A 17,389-nucleotide genomic window follows, 5' to 3' on the forward strand; every position below is an offset into this window, starting at 1 on the left:
AGGGAGGAAAGTATGGTGTTGCTAGTCGATAAATTTATATTTTATTTTGTATGTTACATATAACGTCTTAACAATTATATTATAATGCGAAAGTTATTTTGGTTAAAACACTGCAGAAAAATTGAAATTTTAAAAGTTGTAGAAAATAAGTAGGTCGATGAATAATGTTGTAGGTAATAAAATTAAAAGTCTCTTATATCTTATATGTATGTAATAAATAAATAAACTACAAAGAATTTTAATCTTCATACACATCAAAATTTATAGTTTCTTTTGGAATGTTTTGGTATTTTTCCTCGGCAGCCAAAAACGCAGTAGTGCCCTTCGCTAGAAGAGTTCCGTCTTCACCGTGAAAGTATGTTTCTATTAATGGCGATTTGCCACTCTTCAGCGATTTTGTTTCAACTAATACTTTCTCTCCAATCCATACTGATTTTACGTAACTGTTGAAAAGAAGAATAGGTTTAATAACTGATATTAGATAACAATATATAAAGCTACTTTATCATTATCAGCCCATATTCGTCCACTGCTGGACATAGGCCTCCCCAATCGCACGCCATCGAGATCTTCTCTTCGGCTACTCGCATCCAGCTCCTGCCAGCCATCTTGCGCAGATCATCACTCCACCGTGCCTGAGGATACACTACATTTAAAGCTACGTACATACTTACTTGATATTCATGTTTGTAGTATACGACAACCTTCCGTTAGGAGTCATCAAAACCGCAGCATACGACATAAAGTCAACCATAGCTGCTATGTAACCTCCATGCAGTATCCCACCAATATTACATTTAGGCTTGTCAACGACAAACGAGGCTTTTAATGCCCCATTGGAAGACGCCTCCAACTTTACCTAAAAATATTACAAAAATAATTTAAAACATTTTGGAGGTCATTCCAGAAAGAACAATAAAGCTGGTCAGTGTTTTGAGACCGGTTTTATTACAGCAGTGTTATATGAACTGGCAATAAATATTATGAGCATTTTATTATACACCTTGATTACAAAATCTTATCAAGATTCTTTAAATCGAATCATTTATTTTATTCTAATTGGTATTAAACTGATAATAAATGTTTTGTTCCTTGAATGTTTGGTGTTGACAGTCTACGACTTGCAACCATCAAATGAGAGACTACAGTTTCTAAGAGCAACAGAAGTCTCCGTTGGAAAAAAAATCTGAATGAAAAAAAAAAGTATCTCAGCTCCTCTCGGCTATTTTTTTACGGCAAATGAGAATGAAAATCAAATGGGATTTAATTTACGTCTACTTATACAAACAGATCGGTCAGTTAGTCTCACAACGTTGCGGCAATATTCGAAATTTTATCAAATGTCATGCGTAAAATGAGAAAATCTTCGTACATACCTTATTGAGAATCAAAGAATTGTTTTCAAAAGCAATTAAGCTCGACTTTGTCGATAAATAATCCATAGCTTTTACTAGTCGAAGAGCCCTTTTGTTTGCTGCCATTGCTCAATTTATTTAATTTTATAACAAATATCTTAAAACAATCTCTACTTGTCCGCGGAACGTCTTTAATTAATTAATATTTTTTATGAATGACACTGATTATACTTTCGCGCTCTTTTTATCGTACGATATTGCTTTACAACGCTTGGTGTTGCTAACTAATAAAGTTAAATAGTGTTATGCTGCAACATTAATACCTAAAACAGCAGAGCAACCTGTAAAAAGTGGTTACCAATTCAAGAAGGTTTATATTAGTTGCGATTGCTTTTAAATACACTTAAAAGAAATTGAAAGTTTGGGAAAAAAAATGTATCATTTTTCTATAACGTTTTGATATGTACGCTGTCTCAGGTCTGGCAACTCTGGCCGGATCAACAAGCGAGCGGTCTGCTTATGTCGGTTTGTTAGCAAAAATTACAAAAAATATCAATAACCACGTTGTTTCCCGCGTTTTATCATAATCTATACGCTCGTTAGGTTCGCTTGATCAATTCAGTTATTTCTATATTTATTTATCTACTTAGAAATGTATGGAGATTCGACGTAATCTAAGTGACAGATGTTACAGTGCTAAATCGCGCCACTTTTTGATCAATTACTTCGTTTTGACCCTATAAAAATGGAAGAAAGTAAGGAAAATAACATTGAAATGGATTCTAAGAAACCAGAATCAGGTAACAATAGTATTTATTTAGCAATTGTGTATTATTTTCATGCTTATGTTTGACGTTCATCCGTATAAACCGACTAACTTACAAAAGCGGTCATGTAAATTTAACCTAATAAGAACTAGCCATATCTTTAATCTCTGTATTGAGTTGTATTTGATATAAAATAATTTTCCTTGCACGTGGCTCATGAAATCCACACCACATTAACTCTAAAAGGATTTTTGTTAGCTAAGAGGATGTAAAATCCTCCCGCATTAATTGCCTTGAAGGTGACATATTTGTTTTGGTCGGGTTATAATCCAAACATCAATAAGGTTTTGTATCTATTTTTGAGTTACAAATACATTTCCGTTTATCGTCGCTTTTGTTGTTTCACGTGTAGAACTGATTTATGTATCGATGTGGCATGTGCGATTCGCGATTCTTCGTATTCCAAAAATAATATGCGAATTTTATGCATATATTTTTTTAAGGTTATAATGAAAGTTGGACTCATTACTCCCATGACTGTTTCATTGATATTTCTACTAACAAAATGTATTTGTAATGGACCATTTATGATGTTCATTTTGTGCATTGATCTTGTTTTTCAAGGCATTTAGGGAGATACAAGATGTAATCAAAAAAATATGTTGAATTACATAAATTATGACTGGGGCTTGTATAATGCTCATGGATAGACATGAAATATTTGAAGTCAGTAAGTTAAAAATAAAATTATTTTAGTGCAATATCTTTTATGGATATTTTTATCTATTCAGATGTTGATACTAAAATAATGTAAAGGTACTAAAATATTTAATAAATTTGTGGTTTTTTCATGTAATTGATAAGCTAAAAATAAAAGAAAAGAAAACATTAAGTATATTGCGGTAAATAAGTATAATAAGTATTAGTTTAAACGGTATCAAACAAAAAATTTAAATCAATAAGTATTTTTAAAAGCAACACAAATATTCTCTGTGCTATTCAAAAAAACCTATTATCTCCTGAGATAGCAACAAGACAGAAAAGCCTTGAAACCCAAAATATCCTAATAGTGACCATTCTACTACATCCTTTTGAGACATGTTGCAACATGTCTAAAAGTGAAACTAGTTTTTTCTAAAATATATTCAAGACGAGGCCCCAAACTTGACCATGATTTACATTCACAAGAAACTAACTTATGTATTATTTTTGCATATGAAATGATTCATATTGGAAACAAAAAAAAAACTATTTATTGTATTTACATTATATGATTATTTATCATACTTAATTATGTTTTTTTAACGGTACATGCAGCTAACCCGAGCACAGGAATAAACCACCAGACTTGCTTATATTATTATTACCTTAAAATCAAAAATAACATATTTATATAAAAAGATCTCTCTAGAGAAAAAAAAATTCAGTGTCCTCTCTGTTTCTTGTTTCAGAAGTGGTACCAGAAGTAATCATAGTTGATGCTGCAGGTGACAGTCTCCCAGCTGAGACTAACAAGGATGCCTCTCAAAACCTCTTTCCTGATAGTCCAGTTTATGAACCGGATGATGAAGTTGAGGTTTGTGTTAAAACTTAGATTATGAATGTATGAATGGGCAATGTTAACAGAGTACTATAATCCATTCTTTCTCACTTGTGAAGGCATATTCATTTAATCTTATTTATCAAATAAATAACTTGAAAATGAGGCAACATTTAAAACCATAATGAAGCTGTTTTATTTTTTATCTTCTGAGTTAATTAAAAGGACTTGTAAAGGAATATCGGTAATTAAATAAAGTATTATGCATTTTTAACTACCTGGCTAAATATTCTCTATACTTACTCAATAAATAGATAATGACATCATTGCATTGATTACTACGCTTGTATAGATAAGTTGAGAATTTTATGTCAAGTATTTTATTAAATAAAAATGTAACAACAGCTATTAGCTCAGTCCTACAATTTCTCAGTGGTATGAAATTGACATTTTATTGCATTCAATAAAATAAATAATACTATATTATGTTATCTTATATTGTTCCTCGAAGCCATTCCATATTCAATAAAAAATATAAAGTATGAATAAAGTACATTTCCTCATAATTTGTGCAATGAAGTATTTTTATCAGGACTTCAAAATTTTATCTATGTTATGTATTTACTCATGTCATGTGCTTTGATCGTTTCAGGAAATAACCACTGATGCCACTGATGAAACAGCCACTTCTGCTACTACTAATGGTGTATCGTCAGATGCCACAGGTATTTACAGATTTACTACCTCTAAAAAAGGTGAATATAAAATAGAGCCGACTAGGATTCGGAGAAATGAAAATAAACTAATTTGTTCCTTTAGAAATAGCTCACTTTTTATTCATTAAACAGTGGTGTGTAAATCATGCAAAACTGTTAAAATTTTTTTATATTTTTATATAATCATTACAAATTACAGAACCTCCAACCCTTCAAGCCAAGAGAAAGCTATCAGATGATCCCTCGGACAGCAGCGCCAAGATTCAGAAACTTGAACTCACTGATGACGAGTTCACCGTATCGACGCAATCCTTGGACAATGAAGTGTCTGAGATCACCAGCGCGACGAAACGGAAGCTCGAAGATCTTGAACTCCCATCTACTTCCAGAGTCCGCACCCCAGTCCGGTCTAGTCCCAGAAAGCTTAAAAGGAGCAATAGCGCTGACGTATCCAAACCCAAAACACCAAAGACTCCGAAATCGCGACCAGCCAGTGTTGACCTCACCAAGTCAAGGAAAACTCCCAGCAAACTTGTTATTGAAGGGCCCAAAAATGAACCGAAATCAGGTGATGAGGTGGTGGTCATTTCCGATAGTTCTACTTCCTCCTCCCGCCCGAGTGTTGAGTTCGTTAAAGAAATTCCAGCTCCTTCTGTACCAGAAACTATAGCTGAGGAACCCTCTGAGTTAGATGACTCGCAAGGCTTCCATCTGGAACTTTCGCCGTCTCCTCCCGAGGTTAGTAATGGCGTTAATGGCGATAAGAAAAAGCCTCCAAGCAGCAGCGAACCCATTATCGTCAAAGATAGAGATGAAGATATTAATCCGGGTAAAGAAAGTGGCCCAAGAAGTGAAGGATACAAGTACTCTGATCAGGACAACTTCTCTCAACCCAAATCTAAGGACTACAATATAGGAAAGACGACGGATCAGGAAAGCACTGACAGTGTTTGCTCCCTTACTCTAGAGAGCCCTGAACATCCTCCCAGTGTTACCTCTAAATTAATCTCCAAGCTTTCCAACGGCAACTCGTCTACTCCAACTGAAATATCCGATGGTAAAATAAATCCCGAAGATAGTGACAGTACCCCTGACATGTTGAAACTGGCTGCCAACAAAGGAAAGAGAATAAAGAACGAGTCTTTCAGATCAAGTAACAATGCTACTCCTTCAACTATATCGCCGTTGCCGAATGGTCATTCTTTGCCGATGAACACCCCTCAGATACCAGTGTTCGATGTCCATATTAGTCACAACGAAGAGAACGAGTTCCTATCCCTCTATGTTGTCCGCACTGATAACGATCTTGGAATGGATATGTGTCGGGAATACCAAAGAATTTCCAAAAGATTTACTATTGATCCTTACCTAGGTGACGTATCTGTCAGCAACTCTCCATCCAGTGTTACTAGTGGAGGCATGATTAATTTGCCGAATAGAACCTCTTTCGCTTCAACAGTCAGTTCGACGTCAACATCTAGCAATAGAACAAGCGATGGCGCGTTTGTCGTACCGCAGCCACCGCGGAAATCTATTGTCAATCCAACAACTTCCGTCAAAGGATACGACGCCTTAATGAAGAAGCTACAAGACATATTTTCGCATATCAGAGATGCTTCAGTAGACGACGGAATTCACGATGAAAAAGTGTCCGTCGGTATTCAAACATCCGTGTCTAATGACAGTTCTATGAGTAATGGTAACGCTAGTCCTGAAGAAGTTAGTAAATGCGATAAGGCGACACCAAAGAGTTCTTTGAAAAAGACAAGAGTTCGCGGTCGACGGCATATGGCGGGCAAAACTAAACGAGCATTACTGCCGACTCAACCCGAAGAGCCGGAGTACATGCACGGCATGAACTCGCCAGAAATGGTGCCAACTAATGGAGAAAACGGGAAAGACTCGCCCGACAAGTCACCAAAAGACGAAAAACCACTATCATCTTTGGTTGCAACACCGAAGTCTGTGAGCAAGTTGAAGACTAAACGCCGCCCGACATCGCCTCGACCAGCGACGCCCGTAGAAAAGGCTGTAGTGAAGCCGGAATACCCTGGTTACTCTCCAGACACCGTAGTGCTAGCTAAATGGGTGGATAAACGGTACTATTCGGGCAAAGTCTTGGAGATCACGGAACCAAATAAGTATCTAATCAAGTTTGACGATGGCCAAAGTAAAGTATTACTGGATGACTTCATAATATTTGGTGATATGAAGACATTGCCTCTGGAAGGACAGTCAGTGTATGCCATGGTTGATGAGGAGCAGAATTATGAACCTGGGTTGGTGCTTGGTGTTGAAGAGAATGATAGTGGCACTGTAACATACAAATGTACTACTGACGGGTAAGTCTTTACTTTTACTTTTGAAAGTTAAATGGTCAATTCTTTTATGTAATTTGTATAATTTGTTTGATTTCTAATGACTTTTCTAGACTTCTTCTAATTAAATATGTATATCAGAAATTGAATTAAGACACTTGTTAATTAAGTATTTGCTTATTTTATAAATCCAAAGTCAACACTTCTATAGTACTTATATTTGAAAATGCTATTTTCAGTAGGGGGATGTATTATGGGTTGGTATAGTATTATAATTATTTTCGTTAGGTGTAAGCACGGTCATGTTTCAGGATTTCAGTTTGGGTCGATAAATACCCTTGGGCAAGCCGTTGTGAATGAGATGATTAGTGTTGTTAAGTACCGCCGTAGTAAGTGCCCCCCCCCCGTTGCAGCGACACGCTGGTGATGGTGACGGCGAGCGAGCTGTACCTGACGGAGGACCAGGCGCGCTCGCTGAAGGACGCGGCGCGCGCGCGCTCGCCCGCCGCGCCCGCCACGCCGCGCCGCCGCGCGCATCGCGAGCTCGACCTCGACAACATCATACAGGTGCGCCAGCCGCGGGGGCCGGCTGCTCACTAGGGCCGGCGCTTGCTCTCGCCCTTGAGGCCGGCGTGTAAAGAGCGTCGGCGTCCTCGCCTCATACTATGGTCATCATCGTGGGCCTGTTGATCGGGCGATGAGCACCCCCGTGCCTATCGCCCAGACCCTGGTTAGGGCGACAAGTTACACTCGTGCGCGGCACTCCGCCGCCCGCATCTAGTAATACCATTCACGCCGACTAATTAAACCAGATATAGACTGTGTTCTTTCAAAGTGTTAGCTAACTCCATTCAACATTTAATCGAAATCGGTCTAGCTGGTTGAGTGTTATTGCATTTATAACTTTAGCGGGACTCATTTACGATTTTACTAACGTAAATGCAACCTAAAAGCGAAATAAGGAAATCTACACTGAAACAGACATGAGCAGGCGTGATCGACCTTACGGGAGAAATGCACTCCCTCGAATGCCTCAGCCTTATAAAAGCCTTGAGACCGAAGCAGAGAAGAAAAATGACATTTTATGATCAAAAAAAAAAAATCGCTGAACCAGTTCTCTTGGGACCTGTATGGTCCCATTGAATTATGCGTGTTAAAGATCGAAATATGCTTACTCTTCCGATTATCGCGTCATATAAAGTGATGGCGTGTTCAAAATCGACTAAAACTAAATTTGTATAAATAAAAACCTTATTCATCCTCTTACAGGGTCCGCGCAGCGCCCGTAGCAGAGACAAGGGCAACTCTAGCGCCCGGAAGCGCGTCATCTCACCAAAGAGTCCGAAAGCCTCTACTTCCGGTATATCAGGTACAGCTTGACATCTTTATTGTATCCCAGGCGAAACGAATAATGCTGTGCGATACTATTCTGTAAAAGAACTATCAAATTAGAACAATTTTAACTGTATTATGACATGTCGAAGTCACATTAAAAGGGGTAACACTATACTGAAGTACTGGATATTCATCCACCACAATCAATTAGTGCCAATATTAGGGCATGTGTGTGTTTTCCCTATATTTAAAATTAAAATACGAAAACACCTCCCTGTACCCGATTTCTTGGCTATTAATAAAAACATTTTTATGTTATGTCATAATACAGCACTAAAATAATGAGGCAAAACTCCTGTCGCCGCGTTTGTGAGAGCATCTAATTAATCTTTAGTTTAAATGCAATACGGTGCCAAGCTGTACCAAGTAGATTATCAGTAATAAGCATTTTTTTATCAACTTTTATAAGAAATAATGTTTTTTTTTACATAACTATGTGCTTAAGTTAGCTTTTTTCAGTCATATGTCATAATAAAATAATCATGAAAGTTGTATAAAATTGTTCATAAGGTTAATAAGTTTGAATGTGTCAAGAGTTGATGTGAAGTACAGTTTTTTTTTTACAATTCTTTTATTTTGTAAGTTTAAACACTTGCTACTGATTGTTGTAAACGCATATTGGTACCGAATAATGTTAGCTTAATATTGCATTTTACAGATCTCTTGACTAAGTATATTAAAATACTTATTTTATTGGATACATGGACTGAAAACACGATTTCTCAAAAAGTGCTGAAATGAAGTCTTTTTGTGACAAATGCATTTATCGTTCGCCTGGGATTGTAGTTTAGTAATTTTTTTACTTTTTTTATTATTATGTAAGTCGTATTTAGGCAAAATATTGCATATCAGCGAATAACTATCTTAGCAATTTAGTTGTACTCATTTGTACACACATCATATTTAGATTATAATGATCTTAAAGACATGACTTTAATTTAAGTATTGGGTTGGTTTAAAGTAGTTTAAACATACTGGGTGTGTGTCATGAAAGTTTAGCATAAATGCATATATTATTCACGGAATAATATTCTCTTTTTTATTGGTAGGGCCAGATAATATTTCAAATGAGTTTCTGGTTCTGTTTGAGTGTTTTTTTTTATTGTGGTGACTGCTATGTGTACTTTTTTTAAATAAACTTTTTTATCCTTCATTTATTTTTTTTATTTTCCATTTGAGTTGTTTATTATTTTGCTAATATCAATCTTACTGTTGCTTTTTAAAGTAATCAAGATATACTTAATCTGGGAATTGTGTAGATTTGCAATGATTACAAGTGTTTTGATTTGCCAATGAAAGATAAAACATAAAGTTTCAAATGACTGACTTGATTTTTGGTTTTGCTTAAAGAGAAAACTATTTTTCCTTTTTTGATAAATATAGCTTATCCAACTAAGTGGCTCGTGTTAAGTAGATTTTAATAGAATAAAATGTCACAAAAATTGTGACATATATTACCGTAAATGTGTATAGCGACGGTGTTTTCAATTTAGTTACATGCTGTTGTTTTTAGATGGCGCTATTTTAAACTTTTTAAATAGTTCAAGCTGAGTCACAACTTGTCTAAAACTAAACTAACCTAGTAACCGTTCTTTTTTTTTCTTTTTCGAATGGGAAATAATCTAATGACTCCTTCCGGTTTGCATTGAACGGACGGAGACTACTATTGACTAAAAGCCACCCATGTTCCTTCGTTTGCCCTTCGTCTACATTGGCCACGGTACCCTTTCGGACAATTCCGCTTCCCCGACAGGAACGTCGTTACTTGAGACAATAAATTGTAACTTTCAATTTACTGTGAGCAAATATTTACTAATCAATTAAAATTTCAATTGTAGATCCTAATGTTTGCAGAGCTGAAACGATATTTTATACTCCTATATTAGATGTCTTAAGTTATACTTAAACGATAGAAATAATGTTGTAAGTGTGTGTAGGCGGCAAGACCAAGCCCCCGACGGCGGGGCGGCGGCGGCTGGGCAGCGAGAGCAGCGAGCTCAGCGAGAGCAGCAACAGCGCGCCGCCCGCGCGCATCGAGGAGGTGGCCGGCGTCGAGCCCGAAGTGCAGCGGACGCCCAGGAAGATCGACGGGGTCAAGGGTAAGGACTTATTGTTAGAGCCTGTGTCACCACTGCATATAAGTTCCCGTTAAATAATTTAACAGGAACTTGAGAGTTTTTTTCATACAAAGAATTTCAAATTTTGCAATTTATCTGTCAGATAGCTGCTAATCAGTGATTGTGAAACAGGCGCTTAGTTATATTTGTTAGGTGTAGTTTTAGCTGTAATATAGTAAGACTTTTTGATAGTAACGAGGTTTTTAACAAATATCAGAAAGGTTTTGAATTCCGTCGTTATTTTTTGGATGTGCAATAACGTAAAGCCAGTTACGTTTTGTTGTTTGTGAAATGTTACTGTTTTTTCAAATATGCGGCGAAAATTTTCTTTGATAATTATTTCGAGGTACTAAATTCAAGATAAAAGATACTTTAATTAAAAAAATATGGGCAGTGTCTCTAAAAACAAAAATTACCTCAATTAAAATTGAAAACATTACTACTTAACATTTGTTTATTTTGAAAAAGTGTTGACATACAAAATCCTAACCCTAGTACAATGTAGTTCAATGATTACGATTTATATATTAAAAATATCTTTGCAGCCGGCCCACTGCAGCTAAAAGGTGCAGCTAAACAAAACATTGGGAAGAAGAATTCTAAACTAACAAAGTTTGAAAACGACGAGGATACAGTTTCTCAGCTGGGCCCTATTCCTGAACCTGATAGCAAACTGTTCGCGGGACTACACTTCTTGTTGACTTGCACCGAGACGCCGAGGCGGCCGCGTACTAACAACGAAAAGTCTGAAAAGGTATTTATTATTTAATGTTGTACTATAAATTGTGTCTTGTTATTCTTATATCTTGGTTCTTCGACGATATTGACTCGAGAAACCAAATAAAAATTGAAAAAATACTTCATTATTCTTTGGGGATTTGAGGATTAAATTGGGGATCGCTAAAACGAAATATAGTAGTAGACATTTATTTTATCGAATTTAAGTTTGTATTAGTAAAAACAATTCCAAATTATGTAATTAGTTGGCATAAAGTTATGTATAAAATCGGCTATTAGTTTTCATATATCTTTAACCCTATCACTAATAACATATATGTATGTCCAGTCTACACAAAGTCAAGACACGCGGCACTACTCATCAGAAGAGGACGGTGAGACCACCTCAGTAGCCGGCACTGATACTGAGGACCTGGAGTTCTGCGACCGACCCTTCAACAAGGAGCGGCTGAAGGAACAGCTGGAGGCTGGCGGCGGGATTGTATATAGGTAAAGTGAATTCAATTCTAGCTTTTGACTACCCAATAGAAGTATTATGTCTTTTTTCCCATATAGGGTTTGAGTATTGAAGCTGTTTGAATATTATGCTGGCTTTCTGTGGATTGATGTTTAAAGAATCTAAATTCGATATTTGAAATTTATTGTACCTTACGGTGTTTTGCAAAAGGTGAACTTTTTTTTTTGTATTTTATGTTTTAGAAGCACTGGAAGTTGATTATTACTGAAATATAAGAAGAATAAAATATCAGTTTGTCATAGAAGATACAGATTGTTTACTTTTTTTTATAGCATAGATCCAATGTAAAGCAGTACAGCCTATCGACTTAGGTTGTAGCCTGTATACCGTACTGTAAATATGTGTGTCCGCAGCCACTTCGACGACGTCCCCCGCAGCAAGTACAGTGTGTGCCGGCTGATCGCGCCGCGGCCGTGCCTGACGGCCAAGTACATCCAGTGCGTGGCGGCCGACGTGCGCGCGCTGTCGCACGCCTGGGTCATCACGGCCTGCAGCCGCGGCGCGCTCCCGGACCCCGACTGCTACGCGCTGCCCGCCGGCTGGTCGCTGCTCAAGCAGAGGTTCATCAACTGGGTGAGTCACGGGACATGGGCTAGTGTCGTTTTGGAGAACATGTGATAATATTGCCTTCTTGCCTTGCCTTCAAGATTAGTCCAACCAAAGGTTGGCGAGCAATGAAGAATATTCTATGTAATGTATTCTGTGTTTTAGTTACATACTTTGTAATTTTGTAGAATGTGATGGTAGAGTCACTTATTGTATCTATTATTATCATCTTCCAAGAAATAAAAAGAAAAATAACATGTAACTTATTTAGTCCGTCGTAATTGATGCCAATTTCTTACCTATTCTTCGAACATGAGCCTTCCTGGCATTACCTTGCATTTAAAAAAAAAATTGTCTTCATACTTCACAAGTTTTATGGAGATTTGATAAAGTGAATTAAAACTCTTAACTATCTTCATATACAACACAAAATTTCAGGTGCCACCATCAGGCAAACGCAATGCAACATTCTACAAAGACAAGACCATCCTTCTATGCGGCGACCAAGACACATTCGTCAAGTTCTGGGAGCGAGTGTGTACCCTCGCGGGGGCCAACACGCGCGTCGTCAACGAGGAGGACCTCAACATGTCTGGGGCCCTCGCCCTCGTGACCGAGTGGGACTGCCCCCACGAGGTACAAAACAAGGCCAACCAAGACAACATTCCCCTTGTTTCCACCACTTGGGTCGTCCAAAGCCTCATAGAGGCCCGCGTCATCCCCCCCACCAGCCACGAAAAGTTCTCGTTTATGTTCGCGGAGCCAGAATGATCCTGGGACTTTCGGAAGATCCTCATAATACGTGAAAATTGACACTTGAGGTGACCGCGGACGTGACGCTTAGTGTTAGTGAAGTGACGTGATTACGAACCTACTTTTCACATGGTATACGCTGCTCAAGGGCTGTATGATGATGTCTTAACGCTATAAAAGTCCCAGGCAGATAAAGATGAAGTTATTTAGACAACACCATCTCTCTCACTCCAATTGGCATTAAGACATCTCAATACACACCTTGGTTGATAAAGTACAAAGAATATATTGGTTATGCTAAGCATAAAACAGAGTATAAACTATCGATTATAATGTAAACAGCTTGTAATGCTTAGAAAATGTCTAAAACATTCTGCTTAGCTTCTAAATAAATGCAATTAGTTGCTATTTTTATAATGTAAAGTGAGTTAATCGAATATATATTATTACACAACCGTTGGCAGCTGTACCATTGAAAAGGAGTTGAAATAGTAAAACACTGGTGTTATTGTGTAATAAAAACGAAAAGTGTCGTGTAAAAACTTGACAATTAATTCTAAATATGAAAGTCTTGGTGGTAATAGTATGTAAGGGACAAAATTGTGTGGCAATGATATTTGTATAAGGTTATAATATTGTTCTACAGTTAGTAGCGATAGTCCGGTTGTTTCTTACTTTTATATATATTAATAAGTCCCTTTTTTGATCTCAACACATGTGTGAGGTGAGAAAAGGATACAACATATTTTATTTAAAAATAATGGTGGGATAACAAACCAAATTGGATATGATGAATGGATATGATGTCCCCCAATCTAATACTCACTTATTTTTATTGCTTGGTGTTTAAAGTCTACAGAACGGCCAAGGAAATACAAAGTTAAAAAAATATATAGCAATATTTTCTCTGAAAGACTTTGGTGTTAGAAGTGTATTTCAAAATAAGTGCTTACGATGATGTAAGCCCTCATTCTGAAATATGGTTTTGAGGTAGTATTGATCAGTTGATATACTTACCTGGCGTAGGAGAAGCCTTGATCATGATAACGTTGATAAACAATACTGTTATTGCCGGACTATTGCCTCTCAACTGAAATATGTACAGTCATTTAAATATGAAGATAAGAGATTTCTTTCTAAAATAAAGATTCACACTGCGACTGATTTCTAAAATTTTAACTACGACAAACAGTAACCTTAATTTCCATTCAAGGCCTTACTAGCATCTGGATCTGAACCGACTTCAAAAAGGTTTTCAATTCCTCAATATTTTAAGTTTTAAAGCCGATTTAATTGATTCTTCTTTCATTAAAAGTGGAAATATCTGTCATTGGGTCCTATAAAATTCGTCAAGTCTGGATCAGTAGCTTTTATGATTTTTCTTAAAAGAATTTTTTTCTAAATATTTTGCGGGAATCTTAATAGTAAGTGACAAATGTTCAAAGACTTTCTGACCTTAAAAGAATGATAAAATAGGTAGCTAAGTATAATCATTAGGACAAAATTGGTATTCAATTGTATATGGTCTCATTTAATATAAGTTTGAATAATTGACATTTTTGTGAATATAATAGTGTTGATACTCCATCAATTAAAATGGTATCGATTTAAAATCGATGTTTAGCCAAAGCGAGCTAATTAATTCTACGTTATTACGATCTTGAACAATATAAGGACCATGTCTTTTGTTATTTATTTTTAATTTGATTTTTTTTGTGCATGGAATGTTAAGCTAAAGGTTCTATATGGCATTGTAGAAAAAAGGTTTAATGTCTGTTTTTTTTTATGAGAGAATTGATGATATTAGTTCCTACTTTTACTGGTAAATAATACATAATTCTCATGCCTTTTAGAAGCGTAGGCTTTCCTGCACTACTGTAATGTGTCATTCTAATTGAATTAAGTTTAAAAATCATTTTTTTTATAAAGTAACTGCTTAAGTATTGATTCGATCACAGATTTTTGACAATACTTTTTTTCTTTACTTTTCGTAATAAAATGTCACAAAATTAAACTTTTTCCATTTGTATTTAAATCATTGACATCTATTTTTATCAGATTTGTTTACACTTTGTATTAGTGTCCAAATATTTTTTGATTATCATCTCAGATATCTTTTGGTGATGAAAAATCTATGAAAGTGATGAAAAATATAAGTAAAATGTGCTAAACACTTGTCCAGTGATATTATTAAGTTTCCAGCAGCGATTTGCCAGCTCTCGATAAAATATATTGTAAGCCATTGACAAAAATATAATCTCCAATGATAAATGTATAAACTTAGGCTGATAAAATTTTGCAAAGAACAGTTTTTTATATAATCAGGATTGTCAAATATATTACGATAAATATAAGAACATGAAACTAAAGGGGTATTACATTGCACTGCATTAGGGTGTTACAATGATGATAAGAAGCCCTGATTTAGTGTTGTGTAATACCCCAATAACTCAAAGATAAGTTAATCTACAAGTACAACGACGGTTTTTAGCATCCGCTAAAAGCGTCCATGTCTTGAAGTATGTAATTACAGCACCAAGTTTGAATATAAATCAAATATCCACAATCAAAGTGTAAATATATCTAATTAATGAGTAATATTATAATGTAAAATTATGAGATTATATAAACGAGGGTAGTTCAAGAGATAGGCAATGCTAGGATATTCCTCATGTAAGTTAAAGTGTATAAGTACATGTATGTGAATAGCGCGTTGAGATTTGCTGCAACAAGCGCTTAATCGAGCCAAATTAAGTATTTTCTTTTAATTAAACCAGAAATAAGTTTTACTTAGTTCGTGAGACGTTTTTGTGATGAAGACAAACTATTAAAAGCTGGTTTAAGCTAGACTTGGGGGAGGCCTTTACCTAGTATTGGGAAACCTAAGTCTATGAAAATAAATGGAGAAATGACACAATGAGAACATTCTTTGACGCAGAAAGGGCAGAAGTTTAACTGTCTTGATTGAAACTAAAACAGTGCGTCTAAGTAACCCGAACTAAGTATCGCTTTTTTTCTGTACGAAATAGACAGATTGTCTATTTAATATGTAAAACAAGTAAACTAAGTAAATTGTATAAAATAAAAACACTTTGTGCCCAAATCTAATCAACATTTCAAAGTTCGATTTATTTCTTTATAATATATCGTGTACATATAAATTAAAGATTTTTGACATAGTATGTTCTTGTATGATGTAAACGTACAAATTACATGTTTTTTTTAATTTAATAAGCATCTGCCGTACGTTGGGACTACTACCACGTTTTGTAGAAGCCATTGTAGAAATGAAACGGACGTGTCGTGAACGTGTCATTTCCACAATTGCAATAGTGGTAGGACCTTGACAGTATAACCTGTACCGTGTAAAGTTGTGGCAAAGTAAAAGATCTCTATGCGAGGGAGCAATTGGTTTTCGTTATTGGTATTTTATATGTAAGCGGAATATATGTACAAGTAGTGAAATCTAAATTATAAACATTCGATCTGACATTGTACATAGTTATTCATAATTGTCTTTTTTTTTTGGCACACATTAGTTCTAACTATTAAATTATGTCTAGGGATTATGAAAAGTTAAAGAGTAATGTTAAAATAATGTCGTACGGTATTATTAAGCTCTTGTATCGCCTTGGATATGTACAGATATAAGTGTTGTGTGACTGAAAGTATGAAAACGAAACTAGTTAACTTAAAAATAGGTGATAAATGTTAGTACATCGGTAAACGTTAAAGAAAGAGTTTGGTCGTTTTGGGGTCTGTGTGAGAAGTGTGTAAAAATTAGGTCTCTTAGGAAACAAAAAGTATTATCTTGATAAATTATCGAATTAAAAAGAAAATAGGTCATACAGAATCTTTATATTAGATGAGTAAGGCTGTTCGAATCCATGTTAAAGTTGGTCTACTATACATGACGTCTGTCATCTGATAAGAGTCGAGCCTGTTGGACAAATGAGTTGTCACCAGTAGACTAAAATCGTCAGATATCGGAGACCTGAGCCCTTGTAAAACTAACCTAATTTTAAAACTACTCAAACTAAAAGATACTACCATTGAATAATTGCCTTTGCCTCAACTCACAGGCATTGCGGCATGAAAAGTCTTTTCATTTCTGCGGGTACTTTTTGATCTATGTTAAAAGTGAACTAGTGTGTGCTGATATTGGTGTAAAATTTCTTGAAGTGACTTGTAGTGTAAGCGCATTTTTAGTCGGTATTTTGATTTATTTACAATGTACATTGTGGCGTAATTTTGTGTTGCATTTCTTTTTGATGTTTTTTTTTTTTTGTTATTCTATCATTGTATCTTCGTTGTTAAGGAGTCAGATAGACATGTAATGTGTAAACTATGAATAAAATGATAGAAGTAAATCGTCCCGTTTATTTATGACGAATGCTAAAATAAACCTACAAACATTGAAAGCCTAGCCAAGGAACACTTTTCATTTCATTTTCATTAAGAAGTTAAGAATGAAAAAATACAGTTCAAAGTAACTTTCAATACTCAGCTTATCGCGGTTATAGGCATCCCCCAAGCTGTGCCACAGATTTCTTAACTCGTTTGATAAATATATACAAGTGACATCTAGCGGTTTGTTAAATAAAGCAGATAAGACCAAGTTGAACAC

The 17,389-nt window shown here is 35.7% G+C and overlaps 2 protein-coding genes across 2 annotated transcripts; one reads left to right on the plus strand and one right to left on the minus strand.

The window, feature by feature from the left end:
* Positions 1 to 196: 196 nt before the first annotated feature.
* Positions 197 to 1,617, minus strand: LOC113493891 (acyl-coenzyme A thioesterase 13-like). The gene is made up of 3 exons (XM_026871922.1): positions 1,377 to 1,617; positions 675 to 859; positions 197 to 443 (listed from the first exon to the last, which is right to left on the minus strand). Exons 1-3 carry the CDS (start codon positions 1,479 to 1,481, stop codon positions 239 to 241), a joined length of 495 nt encoding a protein of 164 aa, XP_026727723.1. The 5' UTR covers positions 1,482 to 1,617; the 3' UTR covers positions 197 to 238.
* Positions 1,618 to 1,822: 205 nt separating this feature from the next.
* LOC113493835 lies at positions 1,823 to 17,132 on the plus strand. Its single transcript, XM_026871865.1, has 11 exons — positions 1,823 to 2,155; positions 3,574 to 3,698; positions 4,315 to 4,387; positions 4,578 to 6,720; positions 7,110 to 7,263; positions 7,966 to 8,065; positions 10,029 to 10,190; positions 10,754 to 10,962; positions 11,275 to 11,435; positions 11,817 to 12,036; positions 12,448 to 17,132. The coding sequence occupies exons 1-11, from the start codon at positions 2,101 to 2,103 to the stop codon at positions 12,778 to 12,780; spliced, it is 3,735 nt and encodes a 1,244-aa protein (XP_026727666.1). The 5' UTR covers positions 1,823 to 2,100; the 3' UTR covers positions 12,781 to 17,132.
* Positions 17,133 to 17,389: the final 257 nt, after the last annotated feature.

Source organism: Trichoplusia ni, chromosome 5 (assembly GCF_003590095.1).
Source record: "Trichoplusia ni isolate ovarian cell line Hi5 chromosome 5, tn1, whole genome shotgun sequence".
In the NCBI taxonomy this organism is placed as follows: Eukaryota; Metazoa; Arthropoda; class Insecta; order Lepidoptera; family Noctuidae; genus Trichoplusia; species Trichoplusia ni.

Excerpts from the sequence above, each read along its gene's own strand:
- LOC113493891 (XM_026871922.1), bottom strand. The coding sequence starts at position 1,481 with ATGGCAGCAAACAAAAGGGCTCTTCGACTAGTAAAAGCTATGGATTAT. Across the intron at positions 860-1,376 it reads ATTCTTTGATTCTCAATAAG|GTAAAGTTGGAGGCGTCTTC; the intron begins GTATGTACGAAG and ends TAATATTTTTAG. Across the intron at positions 444-674 it reads ACTACAAACATGAATATCAA|TTACGTAAAATCAGTATGGA; the intron begins GTAAGTATGTAC and ends TCTTTTCAACAG.
- LOC113493835 (XM_026871865.1), top strand. The coding sequence starts at position 2,101 with ATGGAAGAAAGTAAGGAAAATAACATTGAAATGGATTCTAAGAAACCA. Across the intron at positions 8,066-10,028 it reads CTCTACTTCCGGTATATCAG|GCGGCAAGACCAAGCCCCCG; the intron begins GTACAGCTTGAC and ends AAGTGTGTGTAG. Across the intron at positions 10,963-11,274 it reads ACAACGAAAAGTCTGAAAAG|TCTACACAAAGTCAAGACAC; the intron begins GTATTTATTATT and ends ATGTATGTCCAG.